This window comes from Hakea prostrata, chromosome 2 (assembly GCF_041222555.1).
Source record: "Hakea prostrata isolate BN-2017 chromosome 2, UWA_Hpros_2, whole genome shotgun sequence".
NCBI lineage: Eukaryota > Viridiplantae > Streptophyta > Magnoliopsida > Proteales > Proteaceae > Hakea > Hakea prostrata.
In genome coordinates this window covers 10,994,437-11,021,394 of record NC_142601.1, presented here as the reverse complement: position 1 = coordinate 11,021,394, position 26,958 = coordinate 10,994,437, and the positions used below count along the sequence as shown (strand labels likewise).

Here is a 26,958-nt window from a genome sequence, read left to right as displayed (position 1 = left end):
TATTGGGAGACAGTCTCTTGTTAGAGGCCTAAAGTCCTAGGATGCTTGTGGTTCAATTCTCTGTTCCTTCCACATCTCCTTTCCCCCCCCCCCCCCCCATCCCATCCCCAAAAGACCTATGGGCCCTAGTCATGATGATTGCCTCAACTTGGTAAAAAAAAAAAAAAAAGGTAATTTTCATTTGGACCCCCTGAGGTTTGGTCCATGTCATTTTTAGTCCAAATAAATGGACACTTTGCATCTACCTCCCCTAAGGTATCCAATATGATCAATTAAGGACAATTTGTGAATTTTATGACCAAAATACCCTCACATGTTATTTCAAACAAAATTCATAATGTTGACCTAGAATATATTCTAAAACTTACTGAAGAAGGAAGCAAAACTAAACCCTAGAATTGTAGATGAGAGTTGAATATGGAATCAATCAAAGAAAGATAAAACAACAGTAGAAAGGGAGACTTACCAAACCTGGCCGGAGCATCAATGAAGGAAATGGAAATTGGTTTTGCCCTGATAGAAACAACACCAGAAGAAACTTGAACACGATAGCAGAGAAAGACTAGACATCCAATGAGTGCTTCGGCAGCGAGAAGAGTAGCGTGTTTCATTTCTTCTCTAAATCCCAACCCCAAAACCCTGTGCAAATTTATTTGCTATTCTTATGATCTTCTTATATATTCTCTACCACTGTTTACTTAATGGGTTGTCTCTACCCTTGATTTGCTGACGCTTGGAGACACAAGAATGGAGGTTGCTTGTTTTTCTAAACTATGAACTGTTTTTGTTCACAGTTAGGGTTTTAATTTGTAATTTTTTTTTCGGCCATTGTTGTTGTTCGATGTGCTAAGCAGTGGCGGAGGATTTGGGCAGAAATGAAGAGGGATTTGGGAGTCGGGTAAACAAGGGGTCGATTTTGTAAATTAAGAAACTTTAAATCCTAAAAATGTAAAAATAAAAAAATAGTTTTTACAAGTGAACCCACGTTATTTGATTTTATATTCAAAAATTTAATAATTCATAAAATTTATTAGTTGCAAATACCCCCACTCTTTTGATTTTCACTGTTGGATTTAATTGTGAAAACATGATGCAAATCTTATGGTAGAATAGATGTGAGGATATTTTGGTCATAAAAACTACAAATTGTCCTTAATTGATCTTATTAGATACCTCAGGGGAGGTAGATGCAATGTGTCCATTTATTTGGACTAAAAATGACATGGAGCAAACCTCATGGGGTTCAGATGAAAATTACCAAAAAAAAAAAAAAGGAATTGATACACTCGCCAATACCCTAAAAGAAGAGATAAAGTTTTACTACTCTGTGATCTAATATCTGCGTGGAAAGTGACATCCAAGCGCTAGTTCTCTCTATCCTCAATCCAACGTCCAGCCGTAGGTGGAAAATCTCACATTTAATCAATGGTATACTCAAGTTAGCTGAATCTCTCACTGAATGCACCTTCTCTCATGTTCCCCGATAAACGAACTTCGCGGCGGATGAGCTTGCCAAATCTGCTACATTATCCCAAGATTGGTTTGTGTATCAGCATTCCCCACCCCCATTTTTATCTTGGGTCGTGCTCTTTGATTCCTTATGTGAAAGATTCCTAGAGGCTTTCATTTGAATAAATAAAGTTCTTTTATTACCTGAAAAAAAAAAGTCATAATTATGGTTGACCATTGCATCAAGACCTATCGTTTTAAAATATAAAACAATAAAAAATCAATGTTTTTTTTTTTTTATTTGAGGTAGAAGATGCATTTATTCAGGACGAACATGGCCAAGCAATAGTCTAAAAACCACCAAAAGGAACATGGCCAGAAAACCAATGTAACGATTTTTCACTACTTCAGTTACAACCAAACAAATTGACCTAACAATCAAGATTTTCTAGACATCGAGGAGGATATAGATTAAATATGTTTTTTGCATTTTTTTTTATGAAAGAAAAAGATCCATTAGACTACTTAACACAATTATATGGATTTGTTTGTGATACAAAGGACAGTATGGGGTTAATAGATGCTTCTAGTGCTAGCTTGACAAACCATTGTTAGAGCATGGGGGAAGGGAACATACAATATCTAGAAGTTTGCATTGTTGTTGCAAATTCTACCAAAATAGTTACTACATGAAGAGGCCAAGCCATGATTGTAGGTTTTGGCAAGAAAGTTGGTATATCAGGGTGATTACTCCAAAGCTCTCGAGTTTTCAATCCTTCTTGCTTTGCCTTTACAATGCCTGCCTTCAATCCAAAAAGAGTTGCCTCCACATTTGCAATATTTAATCTTCCATAATTAACAAATTGGACATGACCTTCCTTGTATAGTCCCATGCTCCATCCAGTGCTCCCTAGTCGTTTGTTATGTATCACTGGACATAATAAAAATGGATCATCAAGATTCTTTAGATAATTACAAATATTACCTATAAATTGTCGAAGTTTTTCTAGAGGATGTTGCATAGGTGTTGCCTCTAATCCAATATGTCCACAAGCTTCTAATCACAAATCTAAGTCTCGCTATCAACTTGTTAGTTTGGGATAACACCTTAGATGGGTTTGGTGTTTTTTGATTAAATAAATTGGAGTTTCTCTCTTTCTAGACAAAGTAACAAGTTATTATAAAAACTGGAAAAAAAAAAAAAAAAAACCAAGTAGTGGTTTGCTTATCAAGTAGTGGACTTGAGAGAAGGTTTTTGCAGAAATGCAGAATCGAGGTTTGGCTCTAGTTCTCTGTTCTTAACCCCAATGGTCCCACAACATGGATTCTTTTTGTCCAGTTACAAGAAATAAAGGTGTGCCACATTGTCTCTTTCTTGTTTCCGCAAAGCCAGGACATCTATCCATTGAGAATGTATAGCTCGAGTGTAATCCTTGCATTCATGATACGCCAAAAACACAATTTATTTTTTGGGTGGATAGGTAGTTTTCATTAAAACTTCTACCACTTCGAGAACTCATTCCTTTTGAGTAGGAAATCGCGCTTTTAGGATAGCGCGGGTTGCTAATTTGGCAGAGAATTCCCCATATGGGGAAAGTAAAGATGACCAAGAGTCTGATTGGTATGAGATTGAGATTGGTAAGGAAATTAGATAATAGGAGGTAGAGAAGTTGAAGATAACTCCCAATTAAGTTCTTGAAAGTTTTGTATAACCTCTACCACCTTTGCCTTTCTTGACCATAGTGAGAAATCTTGCAAAATTAATCATCCTAGTTCCTATTGAGAGTATCTATGGATGGAACCAAAAAGATGTTTGTTTCCCATTCCCTACTTTTCAGACAACCATCACCGTAAGTTTGGGGAGAAAGCTAGTAAAGTTGTTCCATATTTAGGATCCCTTTTTTGTCGAAACTTTGGGATGAAAAAGGGATTTACCCTTGAAGTATCTCTTTTTGAGAACTCTAACCCACAACGCTTATGGATTAGTGAGAAGTCTCCATCTCTGTTTCAATAGCAGTGTTGAGTTGTAATCTTCCATTCTCTTAAACCTAACCATCCCAGCTCCTTTGGTTGGTAGCATTTGTCTCACGAAACTTAGGGCCAGTTGACAAATGGCATCCATTTTCTTACAAATGTTTTTAGGAAACCTAAAGCATTGTATCTGGTATAGGGCCATCGATTGAAGTGCTACTTGCATCAACACAACTCTACCTGCAAAAGATAAATTTGTTGCTTTCCAACTTGCCGGTTTCCTTGTCATCCCGTCCAAGATCACTTGTAGATTTTTTGCCTTTCCTCGACCAAATAGCAATTTTGTTCCCAAATTAGTTGCCTTACTCTGCATTTCTAATACTTCTAGTATCGAGAGGATTTGATTCCTAGTTTCTCTTTGGACATTTTGGCTAAAGAAAGCCCCACCTTTTCAAGATTGATTTCTTGTCCTGTCAAATCTGAGAATAATTCGAGTATTGCCTTGAGTGCTAAGACATCCTCAGTCTTTGCTTTGCAGAAAAGACAAGAATCATCTACAAAAAAAAGTTGAAAAATCTCTGGAGCTCCCCTGCCCACTTTGATACCTTTTAAAAGATTGAGGGATCTGTACTCATCAAGTAAGCGGGACAACACCTCCATAATTAGGAGAAACATATAAGGGCCGAGGGGACGTCCTTGTTGCAGCCCCCTTGAACCAGAGAACCACATGTAAGGGGACCATTGATTTTAACAGAGAAGGTAGGTGAGGAAATGAGGGCTTTAGTAAGTCTGCACCAATGATTGTCAAACCCAAGGAAATGAAGAGAGAAAATTTGATAATGATTCCCCATTCCACCCTATCATAGGCTTTAGACATGCCCAACTTTAGAGCGACATAAATAGTTTAATGTGAATCTTACTCGTAAAGTGAAAATTTTCATGTGCCACAATGATGTTGCCAGTGATTTGTCTTTGGGGCACAAAGGCTCCCTGATATGGGGAGATGATGCTCAGGAGAAGTGGCCACAATCTTTTAGCCAAATTTTTGCATTGATTTTATAGGTTACATTGCATAAGCTAATGGGACAGAAGTTAGACACAGTTCTAGCCTCTTCCTTTTTTGGGATGAAGCAAAGTAAGTTATGGTTAACCCCAAATGGAAGTTGGCCTTCCCAAAAAAAGGTAGTGACAAATTTAACAACACCATCAATTAACCAAGTCCCAGTGCTTTTGAAGAAAAAGGCATTAAAACCGTCAACCTCAGGGGCTTTATGGGGACCAAGAGAAAACACCACATTCTTAATCTCGAGGGGATCAGGGATGGACGATAAACCTTCAAGGCTAGTCCCAATAAGGCTAGTCCCAATAAGGGGAAAAAGACATTCGACAAAAGCAGGGATCCAAAGGATTAGAAAACTAGTGTAGTTGATCCATGTAGTTGGCTAACACCCACGCAATCTCCCTAGGGTGTGAAAGATATCTACCATTATGTTTAGTGAAAGAGATCCTCCTTTTGTCATTATTCTACATTTTTGTTAAAGCTTGGTAACCCTTTCAAGTAATAAGAAGTCTAAATTTCGGTTACCCAAAAAAAGTCTTAATTTCAATTATTTTCTAAAGTCCCCTACATGCTGAATAGAACCACGACGAGAACTTAAGTATGTTAAAGAAATTAATATTGAAAAAACTTCTCTATCAAATAATGGACTAGAATTTGGCATTCCCTAAACTCTACCTAAAATCATAACCTTTCTTTAGAAAGCTACCCATGACAGCATTGGTACTCAACAATCCCTCTTTGATAGGAATAACATCCCTTCACCAATCTGCTTATAGTGTGCATCACATGTCAAAACTGTTTCCCATGTTTTGTTTCATTGGACTTTGCATGAGCTTGTTGGAGAGTTTTCCCTTTACGGATTACCACTTCTAATTTTTTTTTGAAAATATTATTCATGATTGGTTAGATTTCTTAGTAGATAACTTTAGTTCATCAAGTATGCTCTCAAATGTATTTTCTTTGAACAATTTACTTTGTTAAATAATTTGGATCTATCATAATAAATTTCTATTTGAGGGTCAGTAGCCTTCTCTCTCTAATGCTATAACGTGGTTACACAAGTTACCCAATGAAATACAATGGTGCAATTGAACCTCGTCTTCCTCAAATCCAACGATGTCAAGTGTATCTCATACATTAGACTCTATTACCTTTGGAATTGCAGGCTTCACTTGTAACAACCCCTATAATCCTAACCTGAGATTCGTATTGCAGGTCCGAGTACCGAAGCTCTAGCTGAAAGAAGTTGTGGGCTATCCCGATTGAGGCCCATGTTTTGGCCCTAGAGCCCATAGATATGGATTTGGTTGGTGAAGAACTTGCCTTACTGGGAACCAGAAGAAGATCCCGCCAGAACCCGGATGGATTGGACATGTAGATTTCCAACTTGAGGAAGGTTGATCGGAAGATATCTGAGAGCAAGGTAAGACCCCTCCACATGTTGGTTAAGGTTACAACAGTATTAGGGATCAATCGGGTAAGCAAAGCACCCAAGTACTGAAAAGTACTAGGGTGCAATTGCTTAAGGCAGTTGATAGACCTAACCAACCACCTCAAGTGATCGGCTAGTCAAGCTTCGGGGATAAAACCCTTATTTTCCCTCGGCACCCTATTTAAAGCCATCAATGACCTAACTACACATTATTTTATTCGTGGAGGCTATTGTGGACTGAGTAAAGGTAGAGCACACGTGGTTGGTGGAGACGAAACCTTTATTTGCGGAGAGATCTCTGATTTCACTTTGACTTTTATATCCAGTTGAGGTTAGTTGATCACTCTCTTATTCTATTCAAATTTTATATTGTTAGAGAGTAGTCTTCTCGATTGGATCATGCTAGAAGATGGATTCTTATATTCAAATCAAGGGCTGATCTTGTCAAGGAAGATGATGTGGATTTAGATTATTCTTTTTCAATGATCTGTAACCTAGTGACCTCTTTGGAGCTCTAAGAACGAAGTTCGGACTTGAATCAATCCAAAATCAAATCGAGGATGCATGATCAAAAGTCTGAATTTCGGACTTGAGATTTTTCCCAAGTGAGGGGCGGTTGATCAAGGCAGTCAATTGACCCAACAAACTGCCTTAACTGATCGGCTGGGTCACAGTTGTTGTGTTAATGTTGTTTTCGCCTTGTTTGAATCTCAAACTTTAATGTAATTCCATGATCTTAACCTAGGGGTATTGTGGAACCTATTAGTGTGTTTACTTGGTGAGATCTAGCATGATTACCAATACTTTCCGTTGAAACAAGTAAGGTTACAATTGCATGTATATTTGAACTGCTTGCTTTGCTATACTTGTCATTAGTCTTGTATTTTGTTGTATTCACTGTTATACATGTTTATACGATGGTGATGTGTCATGAGTGATGAAAGATGCTACTTTGCATGGTGTGGGATGGTGTGCTTGGTGCAACTATGATTTGGGAATACCTAGTTGGGTGCTCCTAGCTTAGGATATCAGGGGTTGTGGTATGAGACAATGTCCTCTGATGCCCCTAGCACGTTCATGGTTGTTGTCCTACATGACTAGGAGGTTTAAATTGCATGGTTAGGAACCCTTACATGCTTCTACCCTTTCGGCAGGGTATTAAAGTCGAGTGACCCGTGATGGCAGTGACATGACTCTATATCATCCAACAACGGTAGCCAGTCTGTGAGGAGACTCAGTGGTCCACTGTTTATCATACGATGGTAGGGTTGCATATGTTAGGGTTGGGCTCATGGCTGCCCAATAGGCGACTTGGGTGTCATGAGGGGACATGAGAGCATCCGCCCCAACAATATGTGGATGACCATAGGGTTAAGGAATGAGATCTAACAGAGGTAATCAGTCTGTGGGGTTTACATTTTTAAGTGGAGAAGGATACTGGACCAACAACCCACTAGGTATGAGGGAAGGTATTTGGACCATATGTAGTGTGTTATCATAGGACCTTGCATTGGGTTTAGAATACCCGACATGAGTTAGTATTCAGACCAATGGTCGTGGTGAGAGATTGTGGACCTAAACCCCAGCCATGATTGATGATGAGGACCATACCCCTTGCTTGCGATCCCAACAATGGCAGCCCGTTTGTGAGGGATTAGAGTGCCGAGACCTACCCAGAAGAGGGTTGGTATTACATCTTAAAGCATGTCTACCTGAATAGAGACTCACACAGTTAGCTTACTAGATGCATTTCATAACTCTGCATTTCATTATTTCATCTTCTATTCACTATGTGATTGATGTGTATATATGAAATTGTTGCCTTACTGAGTTTGTTAGAACTCATCCTTGTGGATTATCTTGTTTTCTTCAAATGACTTTACAAAAACAAGAGAAGTTCCCTATGCGTGGGAGAACACCTCTGAAGAGATATTGGAGGCAACAATGGGATCTAGTCATGCACAACACGAAGAATCCTACAAGTGCATGGAATGGTCTTATGGCACCTATTGACGGGAAGAGAGCCTAGGTTGTTTGTCACCATTTGAATCGATCTATGAAGAAAGGACTTATGACTCCATGAATTGAGAAATACAAGATAGAGTACTCTAAGAAGGAGAAGGGAAATAATAAAACATGGTGAAACATTCCATTGGATTAATTTTGCTTTCGTTATCATGAACCTTGTTACCTACTTTCAATATACTCTTTTGAGACATTTTGATATCTTTCAGCATTGTTTTCCTTGGATATTGGATTCAATTATTTCCTTGATTAATTATTGAACTGTTCTTATTCATGAATTCAGGCATTTTGTGTATTATTTATTACTAATAGTGTAACTGTGGATCATTCTCACGGGTTATCGGGCGGGTCTAACACCGGCAGTTGGGATATGACGTCACTCTTTCTTGAACTAGCTTCAACACTTTCTTTGATGCTGATTGGAATCCTACTTCCAAACATATTGGTAGAAGTTGTGTTCTTTAGATTCAACAAGACGTTTCGTGCTAGCCAAATTAAAGTTTTGTTTTGGTCAATCAGCTCTTGTGATGGAGCTTGAGGCTCTCAGGGACTGTCTATTTGCTATTTTAAAACTTTGTATTACTAATGTTGTCTTCTTCTCCGATTCTCTCACTGTCATCAAGGATTTGCATGGTTAGGCCGTCGATCTTCCTTGGTCAAGTTATGGCTTAGTCTAGGACATCCTTCAATATTCTCGTTCTTTTCAATATGTTTGTTTTCGTTATGTACCTAGGGGTTGTAACAGTCGACTTCCTAGCCCATGGTGCAAAGAAGTTAGAGCTTAATCACTTTTGGTGGTAGTCCCCGCCAACTGGTTTTTTATATACTACTTGCCCTGCTTCTATTGTTATGCTTGAGAATCTAACACAATTTATTGCCCCAAAATTTTTTTAATGATAATAATAAAGCTGAAAACACCATGTCAGGGTGACTTTGCACTCACAAATAAATAAATAAATAATAGTTTCCTGGACATGTATTTGCACGCTTCTATCTCTACTCCAAAAATGTCACAAGAGGCACAATCTAAGTTTTCCCTGGCAATTGTCATCTCCAAACTTCCAGCACAAAATGGTAGCTACTGTGTATACCTACTGGAAAAGTTTACTAGCCTCACCATTGCATGTTTCTTTTTCCAATTGCCCCGTGCTGTTCCAGCTTCCAGCTTCATTTTGCCATAGCAGATAAAATATGCTGCTTGCGCCTAGCTGTCTCCACTCTGTTTCTCTCTCATTTCAAGCATCTAACCTTAAAAGTTGTCATGGGTTACGTGGCTCACCAGCAATCCACTGCCAAATACCACCTGAATTTTGCTTCTGGGCAGATGCGAGCTCCATGTCTCGTTCGAAAGCAAATTTTTGGTTTTGAAGCATGCGTACCTCATTCTCAATAGACTGCAGTGACTCCAGCATCTTCTGTAGTTCTTCGATCTGTGTCTGAAACAAACTCACAACATTCAAGACCATTGTCTCCTACCCAAATAAATCTGAAAACAATGAGAGTCAGGATGGCTCAAGCCTGCATCAGTTGTTGGATGACCATTTTCGATGGTCACCATACCAGTGGCAGATTCAGCCAGAGCTCATCCATGATTGGAAAAAATTTAGAAATTCAAACAGCATGAAACCAGAAGGGGACTAGAAATAGAAACCTCGAGTTTGGAACATCTTGATCTCTCAGCTGTCAGTTGACCTTGAACAGAATGGAGCTCCTGATGAAAATGGTAGAATGAGAACTAAGAATTCTCTTGTTGACAATAATATATTCTTTCTCATTGTTTTTTGGGTGTGTGTGTGTGTGTGTGGGGGGGGGGGGGGGGTCAGTGTACCTTTGATAACTCAGAAAGGTTAGTGTTCATTTCCTCTAGATCTCCATTAAGCCTTGAGTTCTCTGTTTTCACTTCTGCAAGTGACGATTCAAGTTTCTTTTTCTCTTCCATAATTGAATTAATTTCCACTGTGATGTCTTGTGGAGGGCTCTTCATTTGCATTTGCTGGAAATTTGAATCTTCTGTACTCATGAAATTTGGTTTGTTTTCAGGTTTGGTGGCCAAGGCATATGCAGCAGTAACAGAAGCTGCAGCTGCAGCTGCCGCTGGTGACTGAAAAATCTTAGGGCGTGCAGAGTCTCTTGGTTTAAGTCTCAGCACAAATACCTAACAGCAGTAAGAGGTAGTGAAGGTGAATAGCTTAAGATGATAATCACCTATCAGAATGCTAGTGTTTCAGTTGCATCTTACAGCTTCTAAATTCGAATCATTCTAACGAAAAAACCCAAGCACACCAAAGTGACAGACTGACAGTAATGAACCAAAGTAAAACCACATACGAACTTCAGAAAAATAAATGCCAAATGGAATGTCGACATATTTAGAACAGGTAAAACAAAATTTACGTATTATTGAATTGGTATTACTCACCAACTTTTTCCTATTACGTAGGATTCTACCAACTTTTCTTTATTTTTATTTATTCAAGGATATATGACAAGTCTTTGAAAATCATCAATAAGGTGTAGGGATGTCAAATGGTATGGCATTGGTATGATACAGAATATCAATACCCAAAACTAAACCCATACTACACCATTTTTGTCTACATTTACAGACTGTTATAGTACTGTACAATGTGGTATGGTTTTGGTACGAACACAGTATTAAATGGTACAGTGTGGTGGTTTTAGATTATAAACAGAATGAAAATGGTATAACAGTAAATATCGTCGGTACCCACCCAAAACTGTTGCCATACTGTACTGCAATAGAAACCATTTTTAAAACCATACCTTACCATTTTTGAAATGGTTCGACAGGTATGGTTTTACCCAGACAGTTTTGATTACAGTATACAGTTTCGTTATCAAATTGGCACCCTTAATAAGGTGTGCCTAGTGCAGGAGGCTTCCTCCACTGCACTGTCTGAGAAGGGTCATTATGTATAAAACCTTACCTTGATTTCGCAAAGAAGCTGTTTACAATCTTCTGAAAATCATTAAGCAGAGAAAATTCTTTCCATGAATGTAGCCTATGCAAGCAATCCTATGATTCTATCTCATCACACAATGAGAAGGCACTTCTGCTCCTCATTTTGAGGAGGAAAGATATGGACACATAGGAGTACCAGCATAGGCCGCACTCCAGAAAGAAAACTACTTCGAATTCTTAGAAAAACCACTTCACATTCTTAAAAGTATTAGATTAAAATACATCAATATTTTGTGTGAAATCACTCACTATATCTATTCAAAACCAGTAAATTATAACCAAATTATTATGCTCTTGAAAGGAAAAGGTGCCCTAAGTAAAACTTGCCGAGGAAAAAAGATCAAGGAAGCATGAATGGTTGGATAACTCTATCTCCATAAAGTCCAATATTTCAGAGAAAAGATGAAGGAAGCATGAATGGTTGGGTAGCTCTTATGTGTCCATAAAATCCAATATTTCATTTGTACAACTTCTGCAGGAAAGTGAGCTAGAATCTAACAATACTTTCATCTATGGTGTGTCATCTTTGGTACTGATAGATCCTCATATGAATCACAGTAGAGATTCGACTCTGAACATTGTTAGCTTTTCCTTCCACCCAAATCTCCTAAATTTTTACTATTCAAGACAGTCCATGTGACGATTCAGTCCGTTCTAATATTTAATAACCTTCAAAATTATACAAGCTTCAAGCATGTTCCTATATCAAATCAATACACAATCAATGATTAGATGCTAGAGATGGTGCAGAATTGTGTTTCACATCCTGCCCATCATTCAGTGAATACTGTATGCAAAGCTTCAAGGCATTTACCAGGAAAAAAGTTTTTTAAGTACACAAAATTCATGCCTTCGGACTTGAGGAAAAGGCTTAAAGGCACACAGTAGTTACTACATCTTGAACAGGATTTCCATTGAATTGCTAGTGTGCCACACATAACTTACTTCTATGCTGACTACACCATGGATTGGCATGGTAATTTATTACTATTGACTAGCACCATCAAGCAGAGAAAGAATCAACTAGATCATAAGGGCAGTCAAAAGTTCCAATAGTTTTGGAGTATATCCAGTATGTGTTTGACAAATAAACTTTTTTACTCTTTTCTTCTGAGTTGATCAATAAACTATTGTATAACTGCACCACTATGTACATACCACATACCTCATTGGTATACTTTCCATTGTAGCCTCCAAAAGCAATTAGATAATTCTCTCCACCTACTAATGCAGAACAAAGACTGAGACCCTGTAAAAGGACAAAATCCAAAAGTTAATTTGCATGCATCTGTTATCTGTGTGCAATTGTACATAATTAGATATGTAAACAGATACATAATAAGGAAGAAAAAAATGGAAAACTGGAAGTTAATGCAGAAAATGACGCAATCAATCATCAGAGGGACAAAGATTTAATTTATCCAAAGAAATGGGAGTTCATGTAGAAAGGATCTTCCTCATGCACTGTGCCAACTATTGCAATTTGAAATAACTATGATAGAATGGCTAACAGGATAGAACGATGAAATAGCAGGGTCTTCCTCACTTTGAAATGTTTTGAGATTATCAGATTACTTAAAATGGGAAATGCTGCGTATGAAAAATGCCCCCCCCCCCCAAAAGACTGCTTGTCCCAAAGCCTTCAGCACTATATTCACCCTTTTATCAGATTACTTAAAGTCAGAAGATCCTTGAACCACATAATCTGGCAATTTTGGACCTTTGACTTAGCGAAGTAATGATTTGATTACCCAAAATAGAGAAAACAAATAATATGGAAGAGTTCTCAAATTTTATAATTTTTCACTTCCTTGAAACACTGAGAGAATATTTCATCAGAATAAAAGATTAGGCAGGCAGATGGGTTTCACAATGCTGAGTTGATGTCTACCACAAAGAAGATGAGGCCGGGCTCAATAGATAACTCAGAGACCATCAGTAAGAAGTCCACCTTCTTAGCGAACACTTGTTATTGAACAAGCAGCTGATAACAACACAATTACCAAACCCTTCTCCACTAAAGCCGCATAAATGCAGATAAATCAGAAAGTGGACTTATTTGGTGGAAAAGAAAAACGAAAGGCTGGGTTACATATGGTAGAACCCATGGTCACATAATCTTTCATTGTAACAGACCAATTAGAAAAAGGGCATACCCAATGGGCAAGGCTCCTGCCACTGTTGAGTTCAGGTAGGGTCATAATGTACGCTCACTTTTGGAAAAGGAAAGCTGCTTTCAGACTCGAATTCATGGCCACTGAGTCACAGTGAAGCAACCTGAATCATGCACCAAGGGCCATGGTACAGACTACTTAATAGGCCTAATAAAAGAAAGGCCTTAAGAATATGTGATTTGCTCATAAATAATATCAGTTTGAATCCTAGTTAGAACAGGCTACTATTTAGTCCTATTTTTATATGACCTATCTGTTCTATCCTTCCTTTTATTAACTCTCTATCATCCAAGCAATATAATTCATGTCTGTTCTAGTGGCTATACTATTCCACTAAACCTCTAAGATTTAGCTTTTTCTCTAGAATGATTCTAGTTTCCAGTTTGTTTGCTGGTGATCCTGCTATATTCTGATTTTCATTCGCCTTCTTGCTTTCAGATTCAATTTTTGTTTCAAAATTCTTGGTTTCTAGTTCAAGTTAAATTCTGTTATTTCCATTCCGATTTACTTTATTGAATCTGTTCTTAGTTCACTGTGATACTCTGAAATAAATCCTCAACTGAGTGTTGTTTTAATATCCATAAAATTCTCCATTATTGATTTGATTCTGAAATTATAGAGTTTCCTAGTTACCTAGGATTAATGCATACCTCAAAATATCTGACTATTAGAATTATATCAAATTTAGGCCTGCTCTACTTGTTGGATTTACCTTTCAAATACAGTCTCAAGCCTACAAGAACTGCTCTGCTCAAGTTGTTGAATTTTCTCCCTATTCTCCTGGTCCAGTTTCTTACTTCCTGACGTTGGTGAGCTATCTCATGGAATTCCCCCAATTTAGGAGTACTCTTTGTTAAGTCTTCTCTTCAGGACATAGTTAACAAGCCAAATACCATCCCAGGGAGAGAAGTTTCCCAACTCAGACCACAGTATGGCCCTTAACAATGTAAGCATGGAACCAAATAATAAGTGAGCAGTCCTGACCACTGCCAACCCCCCCCCCCCCCAAAAAAAAAAAAAAAAAAAAAAAACTCTTGACATCTGAGCTTCATTACAAGAGAAGAAATTAGACCTCCCATGCTGTATCCCTCTCAATGTCCTTTCATTGTGGTACCTAGATAAAAGACAATCTGAATATAACCCAAATTGTAATTTATCGATCACAAGACACAGAGAGAGAGAGAGAGAGAGAGAGAGAGAGAGAGAGTGGTTACCATCATATTAGATAGGCCACTCTTAATACTGAATTAAAAAAACTGCAAATTTGGTTTCATTGAGCGGGATAATTCCATCAGCTGCCAAAGTGATCCATCCATTGAATCCAGTGCTTCAGGAATTTTAAATTCTCTCATGAGACCAGAAAACAAGTGACACGAAAATAATGACAAAGGCTATCTCCATGCTACTAAGAAGTGGTAAAAGGTTCTGACTTAGATAGGAAGTGGGCAATCATGAAAGCTTGATGTAGGCAGGAAGCCTCCCCCTAGCCAAAGCCCAAGCCCACCTGGCGCAACTACTAGGCTGGCCGAACCCTACCAAGGGTTTTGGTCATTTGCCTACCTCTTTTGATGGTTATTTTTTGTCTACTAATTTTTATTTTGTTTTTTTAAGATTTCTTTAATTGAGTTAGTAATTAATTTGAGTTCCAGTTAGAGTGAAGTCCCAAATAGAATCTATTTAAAGATAAGATTCTTTTTGGGTAAAATTTTTTTTTATTTATATCTGTGGTTATAATTTTATTGTGTTGTTAAGTCTAGTTAGGTTTCCTTATTTTGAGTCCAAGTCTTTTCCCTCCATTGTAAGGCTATATATAGCCTATTTTAGTTCATTGAAAAGAGAAGTTGAATCGAATAAGAAAATTGAGAATCTTGAGGGAAATCAAGTCGTGGCCTTCTTGGGGGGGCCCTGGCGGTTGTAGAAGGTCTTCCAGCAAGCTTCTTCAATTTCCAGCACTAATTCAACAGCTCTGGCAGCTTAACAAGTACGGCAGCCCCCATCCCCTTCTCGTTCCTCCTCTCTCACTAGCAGCCCTCCCCACCCATCGCACCCTCCAAGAAACCCTTCCCACCCCCTGCGATCTTTCCTAAGCCCTCGCTCACCTCTACGATACTTCTAGCCCCTCCACAACCTTCCCAAACCCCTGGGGCACTCCCTTCCCCTTTCTTTTCTTTCTCGCCCCCCTCTTTGCCCGTTCTCTCTTGCGGCAGATCTGAAAACAGAAAAAAGAGAAAAAAGAAAAAAAAGAAAAGAAAATAAAGAAAGATGACCAAAAAATCTTCCCAAACTTCCCATATCAATCCATTTAGTTTTGTCAAACCAAATCTTATCCAAACCTTCCCAAGATTCCCAAGAACTTACCCAAAACCTTTTCCCTACATTAGAGATAGTTCCCTAAGCCTTGCCCTACTATTTCTTTCAATCCTTGGGTGATTTTGGTATCTCAGGATCATCCTTAAACCCTCCCATACCCATCCACAAACTTCGTAGGAATCCATAACATATCTTATATTTCTTTGTCGCAGCCCATATTGATTTTGGGTATCTCATAGTCATCCCAAATCCATCCAAGATCATCCCCTAAGAAATCCATCAATTCCATAATCCAAATTCCAACCAAACATACCCAAACCCTCCATAAGCAAACAGAACCCTATTATTAACCCCTAATTTGTGCTGGTTCTAATTAAAGAGGATCCTGGAAGAGTAACCCAGACCCTTGGGTTACATCAAAGCTTCTTAGCTCTAACTGGATAGGTTGTCAGCAAATCTACGCATTTCTGTGGCCTTCAACTAGCTAAGACAAGATCCAACTTTGGGACCATAGAATTTATCCTCATACTAACTTGACAAGAGAACAGCAAGTGAATCTCACATAAGGAAAAAGAAAACAACCTCGCTGGCAAGTGGATCACGTTCATTTACTCTTGTCAACACCGACCACACAAGCTTAGACATATTTAGCACGAGGGTTTCCGGTGCACCTGTACACAAATCCAGTCATAAATCCATAAAATTTTGAAAGCTGGAAGAAGTATGATATAACCACGTTAAAGAACACAATATTCATAAGTATTAGCCCACCACTTTTATTATCTCCACCACCAACGGTATACCAGTTCTCTTCCACAACGATACTGGCATGACCAGCCCTTGGAGTCACCAAGTCACCCTGAATTTGTGGTTGGGACCATTCCATCTGAAAGTAAAGATGTCTAATCATGTTATAAAAAGATGTGAAACTGATAAACCAAAGTAATACAGTATAGCAGACTGGATATTTCCATGATAGAGGATATGTTTAAAAGCCAGGCCATGGCATGCAGGTGATAGTTTAAAGGCATAATGCAAACAAGAATGAATGGGTGGTTTTGCAACAATTACTTAAATCTCATGGCGTGCACCTTTTTTTTCCTTTTTTAGCATGATACTAGAATAACAAATAATCTAGCATTATGTGATGGAATAAGATTCCCACACTTTTTCTTTCCTTGTCTTTAATATATTATTTATTCATCCAAAAAAAAAAAGATTCCCAGACTTCTCAACACATTTATTATATCCACATTGACATGAAATGTAAAAGAAAAGGAGATCAATACTTGCCTAGAAAAAAAATGAAAATGAAAAAGTCAAATTCAGCTATTAGTGTTGTCAACCAGAACATTCCTGATTGTGATTATTTCATTACTACCATTTACTATGTCCCAAGTGTTTGGACAACTGGAGTCAGTCTTATCACTTCCCATAAGTTTCTGGTTTGTTTCCTTACCATGAAAGCTTCGAATTGATTCAATATTTTCATATGTTTGTCAGGATGTGCAATTGAAGAAGAAACATTTTGGAAGCAATAAGTATCCACCATGCATAAAAAAATATTACCCTCAGAAATAAACCTCATGAATCCAAAAGATACACACTATATAGTTGCTACTTGCTAATGTTCCTCAGAAAATCCAGGTTTAACACATTTTACCTAGGATTCAAGATTCATAAACCAAATAAAGCTTATTTTATGGGGCAAAAGCTTTCAGGGTACTCAATTGAACAAAAGAAAACCCACATATTAAAGTAGCATTGATGTACATAGGAAGCAAAGAGAATTTGACTAGTAAAGACAAAAAGTTTCCATTTCTATTCACAAGCAAAGACTTTGCATTTTGTAGTAGAACAACTGCAGGGTCCCCCTCAAAGGAACCCTGCCAATACCTCCTTGGCTGCAATACTCTTAGTAATTTATTTTGTCCAAAACTGATTTCTTCTCTAATAGGCATGAGAATATATAGCCTTTAGAAGACTCCAAAGTAAACCAACTTCTAAGAGACCTAACTTGACTCACTAGAGAACTAACTCAACTAGGGTTTCCTTTGTAAGTTAGGAGACCCTTTACAAATATAACAGCCACACATAAATAAACAAACTTAACTTAAACGAAAAGACCTAATTATCCATAAAGAACACAACTTAAAAGAAAGACTCTCTAAGACACAATAACTCAGCTACTGACTCAATCTAAGAATCCAAAACATAATTAGACTCATAAAATAAAAACAAAATTTCTAAAAATAAAGTAATCATCAACTAGGGCTGAAAATGACCAAATTGCCCCTACAGGGGTTCAGCAGCCCTCGCTGTGCCATCTTGGCTGGGCTTTGGGCCCAAACCAGGGTTTCTGCATGGGGCTGAATCCTGGTTCACATCACAAAACCTCATGAATCCAAAAGATACACACGATATATTTGCTACTTGCTAATGTTCCTCAGAAAATCCAGGAGTTTTAACACATTTTACCTAGGATTCAAGAGTCATAACCAAATAAAGCTTATTGTAAGGGGCATAAGCTTGAAGGGTACTCCATTGAACAGATAAAAAACCCACATATTAAAGTAGCATTGACGTATATAGGCAGCAAAGAGAATTTGACTAGTAAATGCCAAAAATTTCCAACCATTTCTATTCACAAGCAAACACTTTGCATTTTGCAGTATAAGTTGCTCTGGTGTGTCAGACTTGCTTGACGTTGCTTATAGTCCTAGCCTCCTAGGCAGAGGTAGATTATCTGATCAATAACACCTTCTGTTTATGGTAAGGTGTTTTAGAAAGATCAGTGTGCAATCATGAAATGAAAATTCAAGCAAAAAGTAAAAATGCAAAAGAAAGGAAAAGATTTCAATAGAAATAGTTGGGTTAAGCCTTATTGATGGATGCCATACCTCAAACTTGTACCGAAGGATAGTAAAAAAATAATTACAAAGAGAGCTGTAATGGAGTATGACTTGGACCTTTCCTTCCTTTTAATTTCTTTCCCTTTTTAATTTTTTACAAAGAGAGCTGTAATGGAGTATGATTTGGACCTTTCCTTCCTTTTAATTTCTTTCCCTTTTTAATTTTCTTTAATATATGAATATATATATATATATATATATATATATATATATCATACTACTATAATAAAAGCATGTACTCTACCTTTTTCGCAAATCTTTTTCTGTCCTTTTCTGTCCCTATCATTATTTTAAATACCAATAATGTTGTACTATTTGTTATTTCTTTATTTATTTTTATAAGGATAATTTAGACATTTTAGTCATTAATTATTATTAATTTATCATTAATTTTAATCCCTCTCTCAATTTCTCTCTCGATTTATCTCTCGACCTCTTTCAATCTCGCTCAAAGTCTTGTCCTCTCTATATCCCTCTCCTTCTCAAACTCTCTCGAATCTCTCTCTCAAATTACCGCACTCTCTAAATCTCTCTCGACCTCTCTCAATCTCTCTCAAAGTCCTCGCTCTCTATATCCCTCTCCCTCTCGAACTCTCTCTCCGAATCTCTCTTTAAATCCCTCTCAATCTCTCCGAATCTCTCTCAATATTTCTTTTCCCCGTTCGTCGATTTTCTCTTTCATCTAATTTTTCCAAATTCCCAACTTTCGATTATTGCGAATTTACCTCTGCATAGTTCGGTTAAAGTAATAACGAAGAGATATTCGCACCTTCCGTTGAATCGAGGTAGAGCTTCCGAGTAAACCCTGCACGCCAAGTTCTTCTTTTGGTATATTATTGTTAACGCATGTTCACAGAAAAGCAAGCTATAATGGGTGAGGTGGGTTGCCTTCTACTTCTCTCTTCCTCTCAATTTTGAAATTTGAATTTGATGTTCAGTTATATTCGAGGAATTTATTGGGTTTCTATGTATTTGTTCTCTCATTGCGGAAAGATAATCGAAACCGACGATGGTGAGAGCCGAACAATGGTGAGAAGAAGGAGATGGGGGAGGAAAGAAGATGGATCGATAATGGCGGTTTTGAAGGTCGACATGCATATTGCAAAGGATGTGCCAAGAAAATAAAGCGGGCTGTCAAGGGTTTTCAAGGTATTAATCCACTCTCTGTACCATTTGTAGTGTTCGTCTTCTACATTTTTTTGAATTTCAATTCCGTTGAAATTCAACAATTTGCTAAAGAGTTTTTTATTAGCTCTTCGAATTTGTTATAGAACTCGAAATTTGGATTCTGATTTATTGACTTCTGGATTCACAAAATCGAGAATTAACATTATCTTATCTTCTGATACGGCATTAACATTATTTGCTAACATCCTAACATTATCACTGATACGGTTAACATTATTTGTGCCCTTCAAGCTTTGATGGAAGGCTTCAATGTCCCGACCCTTAAAGATGTGCTTTCAAAAGTCGACATCTTCGTTACCACTATCTGGGCACGGGATATACTCTATGATTTTATATCAAGCTCTAGATATTTTATAAATCACGTGCCCAATATTTGGGATTAGCCTTATGTATAACCACATAACTATGTGCCCAAATGCAGCTGAAAGTTATGATTACCTTGTTTCGTGGAATGCATTTTATACTACTATTATAAAAGCATGTACTCTACCTTTTTTTGCAAATCCTTTTTTTTTTTCTTTTCAAATTTATAGTTGCTTCAATTTTTTTCCCCATATATCACTCGTGCATTTGCCGTATGTTTTTACTAGTATATATATATATTTTTTTTTTTTTTTTTTTTTTTTTTTTTTTTTTTTTTTTTTTTTTTTTTTTTTTTGTGGGGGGGGGGGGGGGGGGTTGTGTGAGGGACAATTGGATCTGATTTAAAAACAGAGATGTTGACATGAAACCTATTTATAAACATTTTTAACCCATATCCAACCCTATACGATATCAAATTTATCTATATTCAAATATGCACAGTGTTAGTTAATTTGCAATCTTGATCCTACAATTTTGTCCAATCAGCTTGGTCTGCAGTCCCTAGACTTGAGTGGAATGCTATTCCAGTTTCCATATAGTGTTTAAGATCTCGTAAAAATTCATCATTTTAGTTTTTAGACTACTTGATAGTTTCACCTCTTGTCTTCTGCAATCTTTCCCCCAAAAAATATAACCAAGTTGTTGCTGCTATTTGCTAATATAACATTGACAAGTGGTTATGCCCCAAAAGAATCTCAGGTAACCTAGATTTAAAACCCAGCAATAGGAATATCATATTTGGTACATTCATAAATTAAAAGCTGGAGGTAATACCAACTTGCTAATAGTTGTTCACTCAATTAAAATCAGACTTAACAGTTCAATTGATCCAATAAAGAAAGACCACCAGTCATCAGAACAACAATTAATTCATTTCCCAACTTTAAATTTAGAACTTTCTATGATATTGCTAAGTCTGGCAACTAAAGATGCCATAGAAATCCATTTCCCAAAAGTTGAATGCTTACAGTCTGCAAATCCAGCACATGGAGATCATTGAAGCAGGTTGAATGAGAACAACCGCCAAAGATAAGAAGGTAGCGTTCTGCATGTAGTGCAGCTGTGTGATCAAATCTTGGTGCAGGAGGTGTTGTCTTCCTATGAGAACACAACAAAAGGATCTACAACTTTTCTGAGAGCACATACACCAAGTGTCAAAAACATAAGCAAGTAGATACATACAGTGAATCCACACAAAACCATGCCATTGCCTTCAGATCAAGAATATGGATATCATTCAGCAGCTTCCTGCTCGTGTCCTCTCCACCAAACATGATCAACTGAGAGCCAGACAATGACACAGACTGTCCTCCACGACATATCTGAGAAGCAAAAGAGCATGACCTTTGGATCCGATAATAAAAATAAATGAAAGGAGTAGAATGGGGTGATTATGAGACTTGAGTGATACTTTCTTCAATTGGCAAACAATTATAAATTGAAAGCAAAGAAGAAAAGTTTAAAGCAGATGCCCTTAAATATGGAGGCAAAATGCTAAGAAATTACCGGAACTTCTCCAGATGTCTTCGCAAGAGAACATTTGCAGGTTTGTAGATCAATTGACCAGACTACAAGAATCACAAGTACAGAATAATAATCACAGAAAAATATGGGAGAATTTCTAGTACAGCACAACAAATGGATCTTAAATGAACAAACCTGATACATGTTGTGAATAATCTGAAGATTCCTTTGAATGCCCAGCGACAACAAGAAGTTTGTTTTCCCACTTCACCTGCCAAAAGCAATATCCACTGACTTCACAGGCACAGAAAATAACAAAGGCTGACAGATATATGAAAGTAAATATGGAATCAGATCAGAGTTTACAGAAGTACAGGAAATTCATAGATTTGAATCTTTACCAGACTGTGACCAGAGACAGCAGGCAGCGTTGCCCGTGATCTACTATCTTCCAGATTATCAGAATTGGGATCCAAATGAAGTTTAAATGCAGACCATACCAAAGTTCTAAGATCAAACACCTGCAAAATAACTAATATTTACGGAGTGTACTAATACATACAATAATATACTGAAAAAGAAAGGCATGTCGTCCACCTGAATATCAGAGAGGTGTCGACCATTACGACTTCCACCGACAATATACAACTTCTCATTGGCCACTGTTGCCGCATGCTATACAACAGTGAAGCATCCAATGTAGTAAATAAATGGACAAATTAGAAAGAGAGAATGGAAGTTCAACAATTATGGTATCAATTGAATTACTATTAATTCAAACACATAGATAAGATCCAAAACTAAATTTTGACCTTGTAGCGAGCTGCTGGCCGTGAGCCAGATACAGGAAGTGCCATCCACTGGCCAAAGGCCATATCTGAAGGCCAACGGTTGGGATTTAAGTCGCTTTTAGACTCTTCAGTTCCCATAACAGCTGTTTGAGAGTCACTGTGGTTCAAAATTCGTCAGTTCACAAGGTTCAACAATTATGGATAGCAAACAACTAGCATGATGCACGGAGATTAAACATACCAAATTCAGAGGAATAAACTGCCAAAGAAAAATCGCAAACAGTACAAGACCCCAAAAGAAAACTTCTTTCGGATCGTGACTCTCACAGAACGTGATTCAATTACCTATAGTTACTACCCTCGCTGAAATGGGTAAGGACAGATATTGGGAGAACACAGTTTACTGATGCAGAGAACAGAGAGTTTGGTCAAACAAACAATTGGAGGGCCAACAAAGCCCTGATTACAGTACTTATTCACACTAAACTCATACTTATCATGATTTTAACTTTTTCCAAGATTGTTCAACCTATAATTCAGAAAAACCAATCACATTACTAAACCCCTCTACCTATCTCATGCTCTCTATATAGCAACAAGAAGTGAATAAAGATTGGTTTTTGAATTACAATGCGCAAATATCGGTCATAAGGTTCAAGATCTCTAAGGGGAGAAGGCAAACTAAGAACAAAGAGATTCGAAAATCAAAGGCATCAGATCTCATAACAAAAGAGGGGCGGTAATGGAAGAAAATCTAGAATGAATGCTGACCAACATCGAAACTGCTTACCAGATAAACAGATCTACGTACTCAGGAGAAAACAGTGGAGCGAGATGGAGGTTGGACGATCTACCTAGGTACAACAGAAATCAAAATGTGAGAAGCGCCCACGCTCGTCTGCTTTGTCCAACTGTCAAAAGTCTACGGTCTTATTTTGGTTCGTTTTCCGCCTCCAGTTCTCCCCGTACTTTCCAATTATTGTTTTCCCTTTTCATTTCTACCGGGTTTGTTTGATTGCATGGAAAAGTAAAAGAAGGGAAATGAAAAAATCAAAGTAATAGAAACTTTCGTAAATCTCATGCGACTGCATTATTATTTGAAAAAAAAAATCATTTCTATTGTAAAATAGAGAAGATTGTTATTAAATGGGGAAATATATTCAGGCAATCAAAAAATTTATGACAAGAAGAGTTAATTGAGTCATTCATTGTATATTTATAGTAGAAGTAGTATCTTCTCTGATATAAAAATACAAAAATCTACAAATAAATACAATATATGATTCTTGCACATAATTAGATGATCTTGGGATAGAATTATGGATTACTAAGATTTTTTGTTAATATAAGAATATGGACTGTCAAGATTGCATGCTAAGATGACTGACATCTTTTAGTTAGGACTGCAATAGGGCCAGGCTAGGCCAGGCTTTTACAATCCCAAGCCAAGCCTTGTATATTCTAATTCAAGTTCATTCACGCCCAAACCCTTTGGTAGGAATCGTTCGTTGAAATGACTCTTTTCAGAGAAGACGTTGATGAAACGACTCTTCTCTACAGAGAGAAGACGGTGATCGATTTTTTTACTTTCGTTTCGTCGAATGAATAGAATTAGGTTATAACATATTATTAAATTTTTTATTTTATTTACAAAAATTAAAGAAACAATGGATCGAACCAAACCAGTCCAATAATGGACCTGTGATGGTTTTACTCATTTAACCAAAAAAATCTCTAATTATGTGTCAGCAGCTGAGATTTCAGCCGTTGACACGTGGCGGCCATCCAGAGTGGAGTCAATTGTTATCATCTATCATTTACCATAACCAGAATTGTGTCGTTTAAACCGTACCATCATGTACTGAATAAATATAGTAAGATATAGGTATGACATAGGTACCATTTGATAAATGATATGTTAATGCAGTGTGGGCAAATTATACAAATGAACCATACCATACCAATTCTGTACGAGTAGAACCATCTTATGCCGAATAAATACGGCATCTTAATGGTATAACATAGTAATAATATGATGTAAATTAATTTATTTGGTTTCACATCCATACTACCGTACTTTCTTTTGATTCTATTCCTAATTGACATCCTAACTATTCAACTTTGATATCTCAATACCCACACTAACTTGTTGAATGAGTAGTTGAAAGAACATTGTCTCTTCGGAGACATCTTATAAAACAGTAGGAATGTCTAGCTCTAACATGGTAATGATTTGAGTGCATGAGTGCCCTAGAAAATCTACATTTTGGAGTTGTCTTCCCATGGGCTTTGTAAAAATCAATGTGGATGTAGCCCTTAAAGATCATAGTTGTGGGCTGGGTATTGTGTGCAGAGACTCAGGGGAAAGCCCATGAAAGGTATTTTAGTTCCAGCCCAATTGACACTCAAGGAAGGGACCTTAGTGGCTTTGGAAGAGAACCTTGGAACTATCTTGGTGGAATCAGATTCTGCAGACGTGATGAAGAATGTGAACAAGCTGAGCCCGATTCCGATGGACATTCAAAATATCATGATGGATGCACTTCATTTTCTCTTCTCAGCTAGAGAATGTGTCTTTCCATCATATATTAATAGGGACTGTAATGTTTTAGTTGACTCCGGTGCTTGTAAGCCTGTGTCCATAGCATGCTAGACTTTTTGGCCTATTTAGGATCCATAGTTTCTGAAATTATGTAATCTTGATGCCATGCGTGTGTCATGCTTGAACATATAGACCTTTTTCTACTACCGAAAAAAAAATAAAAAAATGAACAGATGTCTAGAGTAACATCCAAACATTAGACATTAAATCTTGTATTAAATCTTGCATACAAGTAGAGTTATCTTTTTTTTGGTCAAGACAAGTAGAGTTATCTATCGTCTAATTCGATGGATAGAGACCATAAACCAGTATTTTTGTCTATGATGTGTCAAAAATGAGGATCTATAAGTTCAAATAAGACACAGGAAACGGAATCGATTTGGAAGTAGGGGTATAAATGGGTAACCGAAATCCACTTCCAAATTCGCATCCACATCCGTTTAGGATATCCGAATCAGTCTGATTACTAATAGTATGCTGATATGGTATACCCCTTTCTTACTAATTATTATCCGTCCGATAAAATTATTCGATTAAGTTACTTATTTAGATTTATTTTTCTTATTTTTTTTACCTATGATATGTGACTATTTTTCTAGATTTTCTACTAAAATAGCTACCAAAATTGTTAAATTCTTAAATTTAAAACCTAGCCTCATAAATAAAATGGTAAAAATGTAAACAAATAATCGAAAACTTGTATTCGATCTGTATTGATGCCCATTTAGAAGAATCTACTTAAGAAAATAATTATTGGATTATCATCCGAATCCGACTAAATCTATTGAAAAATCGATAGGATATTATTCGAATCCGTCTGAATATAATAGGATGCGAATATGATATCACCACTGTCCGATCCGAATTTAGTATATTTAACTCCTATCTGAAAATCAAATTTGATAAAAACCCATCCTACTCAAGACATGATGCTCGGGACCCAGCTAGCTACATCTTCATCTTCATCCTCATCACATCAGTTTTGGATAAAGATTTGAAAGCTTCAAACGTTGCCCAATATTACAAGCTTTATTTGGAAGGCTGCACGTCAGCATATGATGTTGTTCCAACCAGCAAACACTTGTTTGAACCAAAATAGCTCCCCCTCCCATGTACGTTTTTATGTTTGACAAACGTTGAAACTGTTTTCCATGTCCTCTTTCATTGTGAACATGCATTCTAGAAATTTCAAAGATATTTTTACCTTCTCTCTATAAATTTCAAAGATATTTTTACCATCGAAAAGTTTTATTATATCCGGCAACCATGTGAAATTTCAGTTGTGAATTACATCGTTGAAATCTATTTATAATTCACATCAACTATTTATTTTTTTATAGATGTATGACATGTGTTTCAACATCACATCACATAGTTGAAATCCATTTATAATTCATATCAATCTTTTAAATGATGTGAATTGTAAATGGACCTTAACCTTTTGATGATATAATGTTTTAACTCATGTTACGTATCTACAAGAAAATGGATGGTTTATTTCCTTGTTAAAAATGAATTGGATAATGATCCGTCCCAATTAATATTTTTGAAGAGAATCCTTTGGCTTACTTCTAGTTTTTTATTTATTTTAATTTTTCAAATGTGTTTTGTACAGTGGGCTCTTAAATCCCCGCCCTCCCCCGGTGTTGTGCATATACGTCGTGCTACTAGGTTGCCCTGTTTTTTTTTAAGTCGGCATAGCTCATAAAGTAAATAAACAAAAAATTAAAAAAAGGTGATTAAGATTGAATTTCAACCACCATAATTGATCCTCACCATTCCCACTAAAGCCAAACGCCTTAAATTCTCCCTCAACAAAACTTGGTGGGACTGGCTCCCTCCTTTTATTGACTGTCTATAGGACTTTAGTCCTAGATAGCCTAATATCAATCTCTTTTTGTTTGAAAAGACCCCCTCAAAAAAAAAAGGTCTTATAAGAGGAAATCATCATGGCACACCTTGAAATGTGCATAGGACATCTTTTTTGTAAATAAACTTTCATCCAGGAACATGGACGGATGCGCATGGTAGAGATACTACATGAATCAACCAACCACAGAGTGGAAAAGGCCAACACGTCCTACCGGATATAGGCACAGCCTTCCGGACAGGATAGTCAACAATGTTATTACAACATGTGAGAATAAAAGCAAATTTATGGTCTACAAAATAATTTTGCAAGCATTGAATATTAACCATTACCTCACTACAAAGAGGGAGTAGTAGCTGAGGAC

The 26,958-nt window shown here is 37.1% G+C and overlaps 1 protein-coding gene across 1 annotated transcript; it reads right to left on the bottom strand.

Moving 5' to 3' along the window:
- Window positions 1–8,730: 8,730 nt before the first annotated feature.
- LOC149023712 (Galactose oxidase/kelch repeat superfamily protein) lies at window positions 8,731–23,073 on the bottom strand. Its single transcript, XM_089144216.1, has 14 exons — window positions 22,913–23,073; window positions 22,144–22,279; window positions 21,929–22,006; window positions 21,733–21,852; window positions 21,527–21,602; window positions 21,374–21,435; window positions 21,050–21,189; window positions 20,836–20,965; window positions 16,176–16,290; window positions 15,987–16,075; window positions 12,086–12,169; window positions 9,766–10,092; window positions 9,589–9,648; window positions 8,731–9,373 (listed from the first exon to the last, which is right to left on the bottom strand). Exons 2-14 carry the CDS (start codon window positions 22,258–22,260, stop codon window positions 9,197–9,199), a joined length of 1,575 nt encoding a protein of 524 aa, XP_089000342.1. The 5' UTR covers window positions 22,261–22,279; window positions 22,913–23,073; the 3' UTR covers window positions 8,731–9,196.
- Window positions 23,074–26,958: the final 3,885 nt, after the last annotated feature.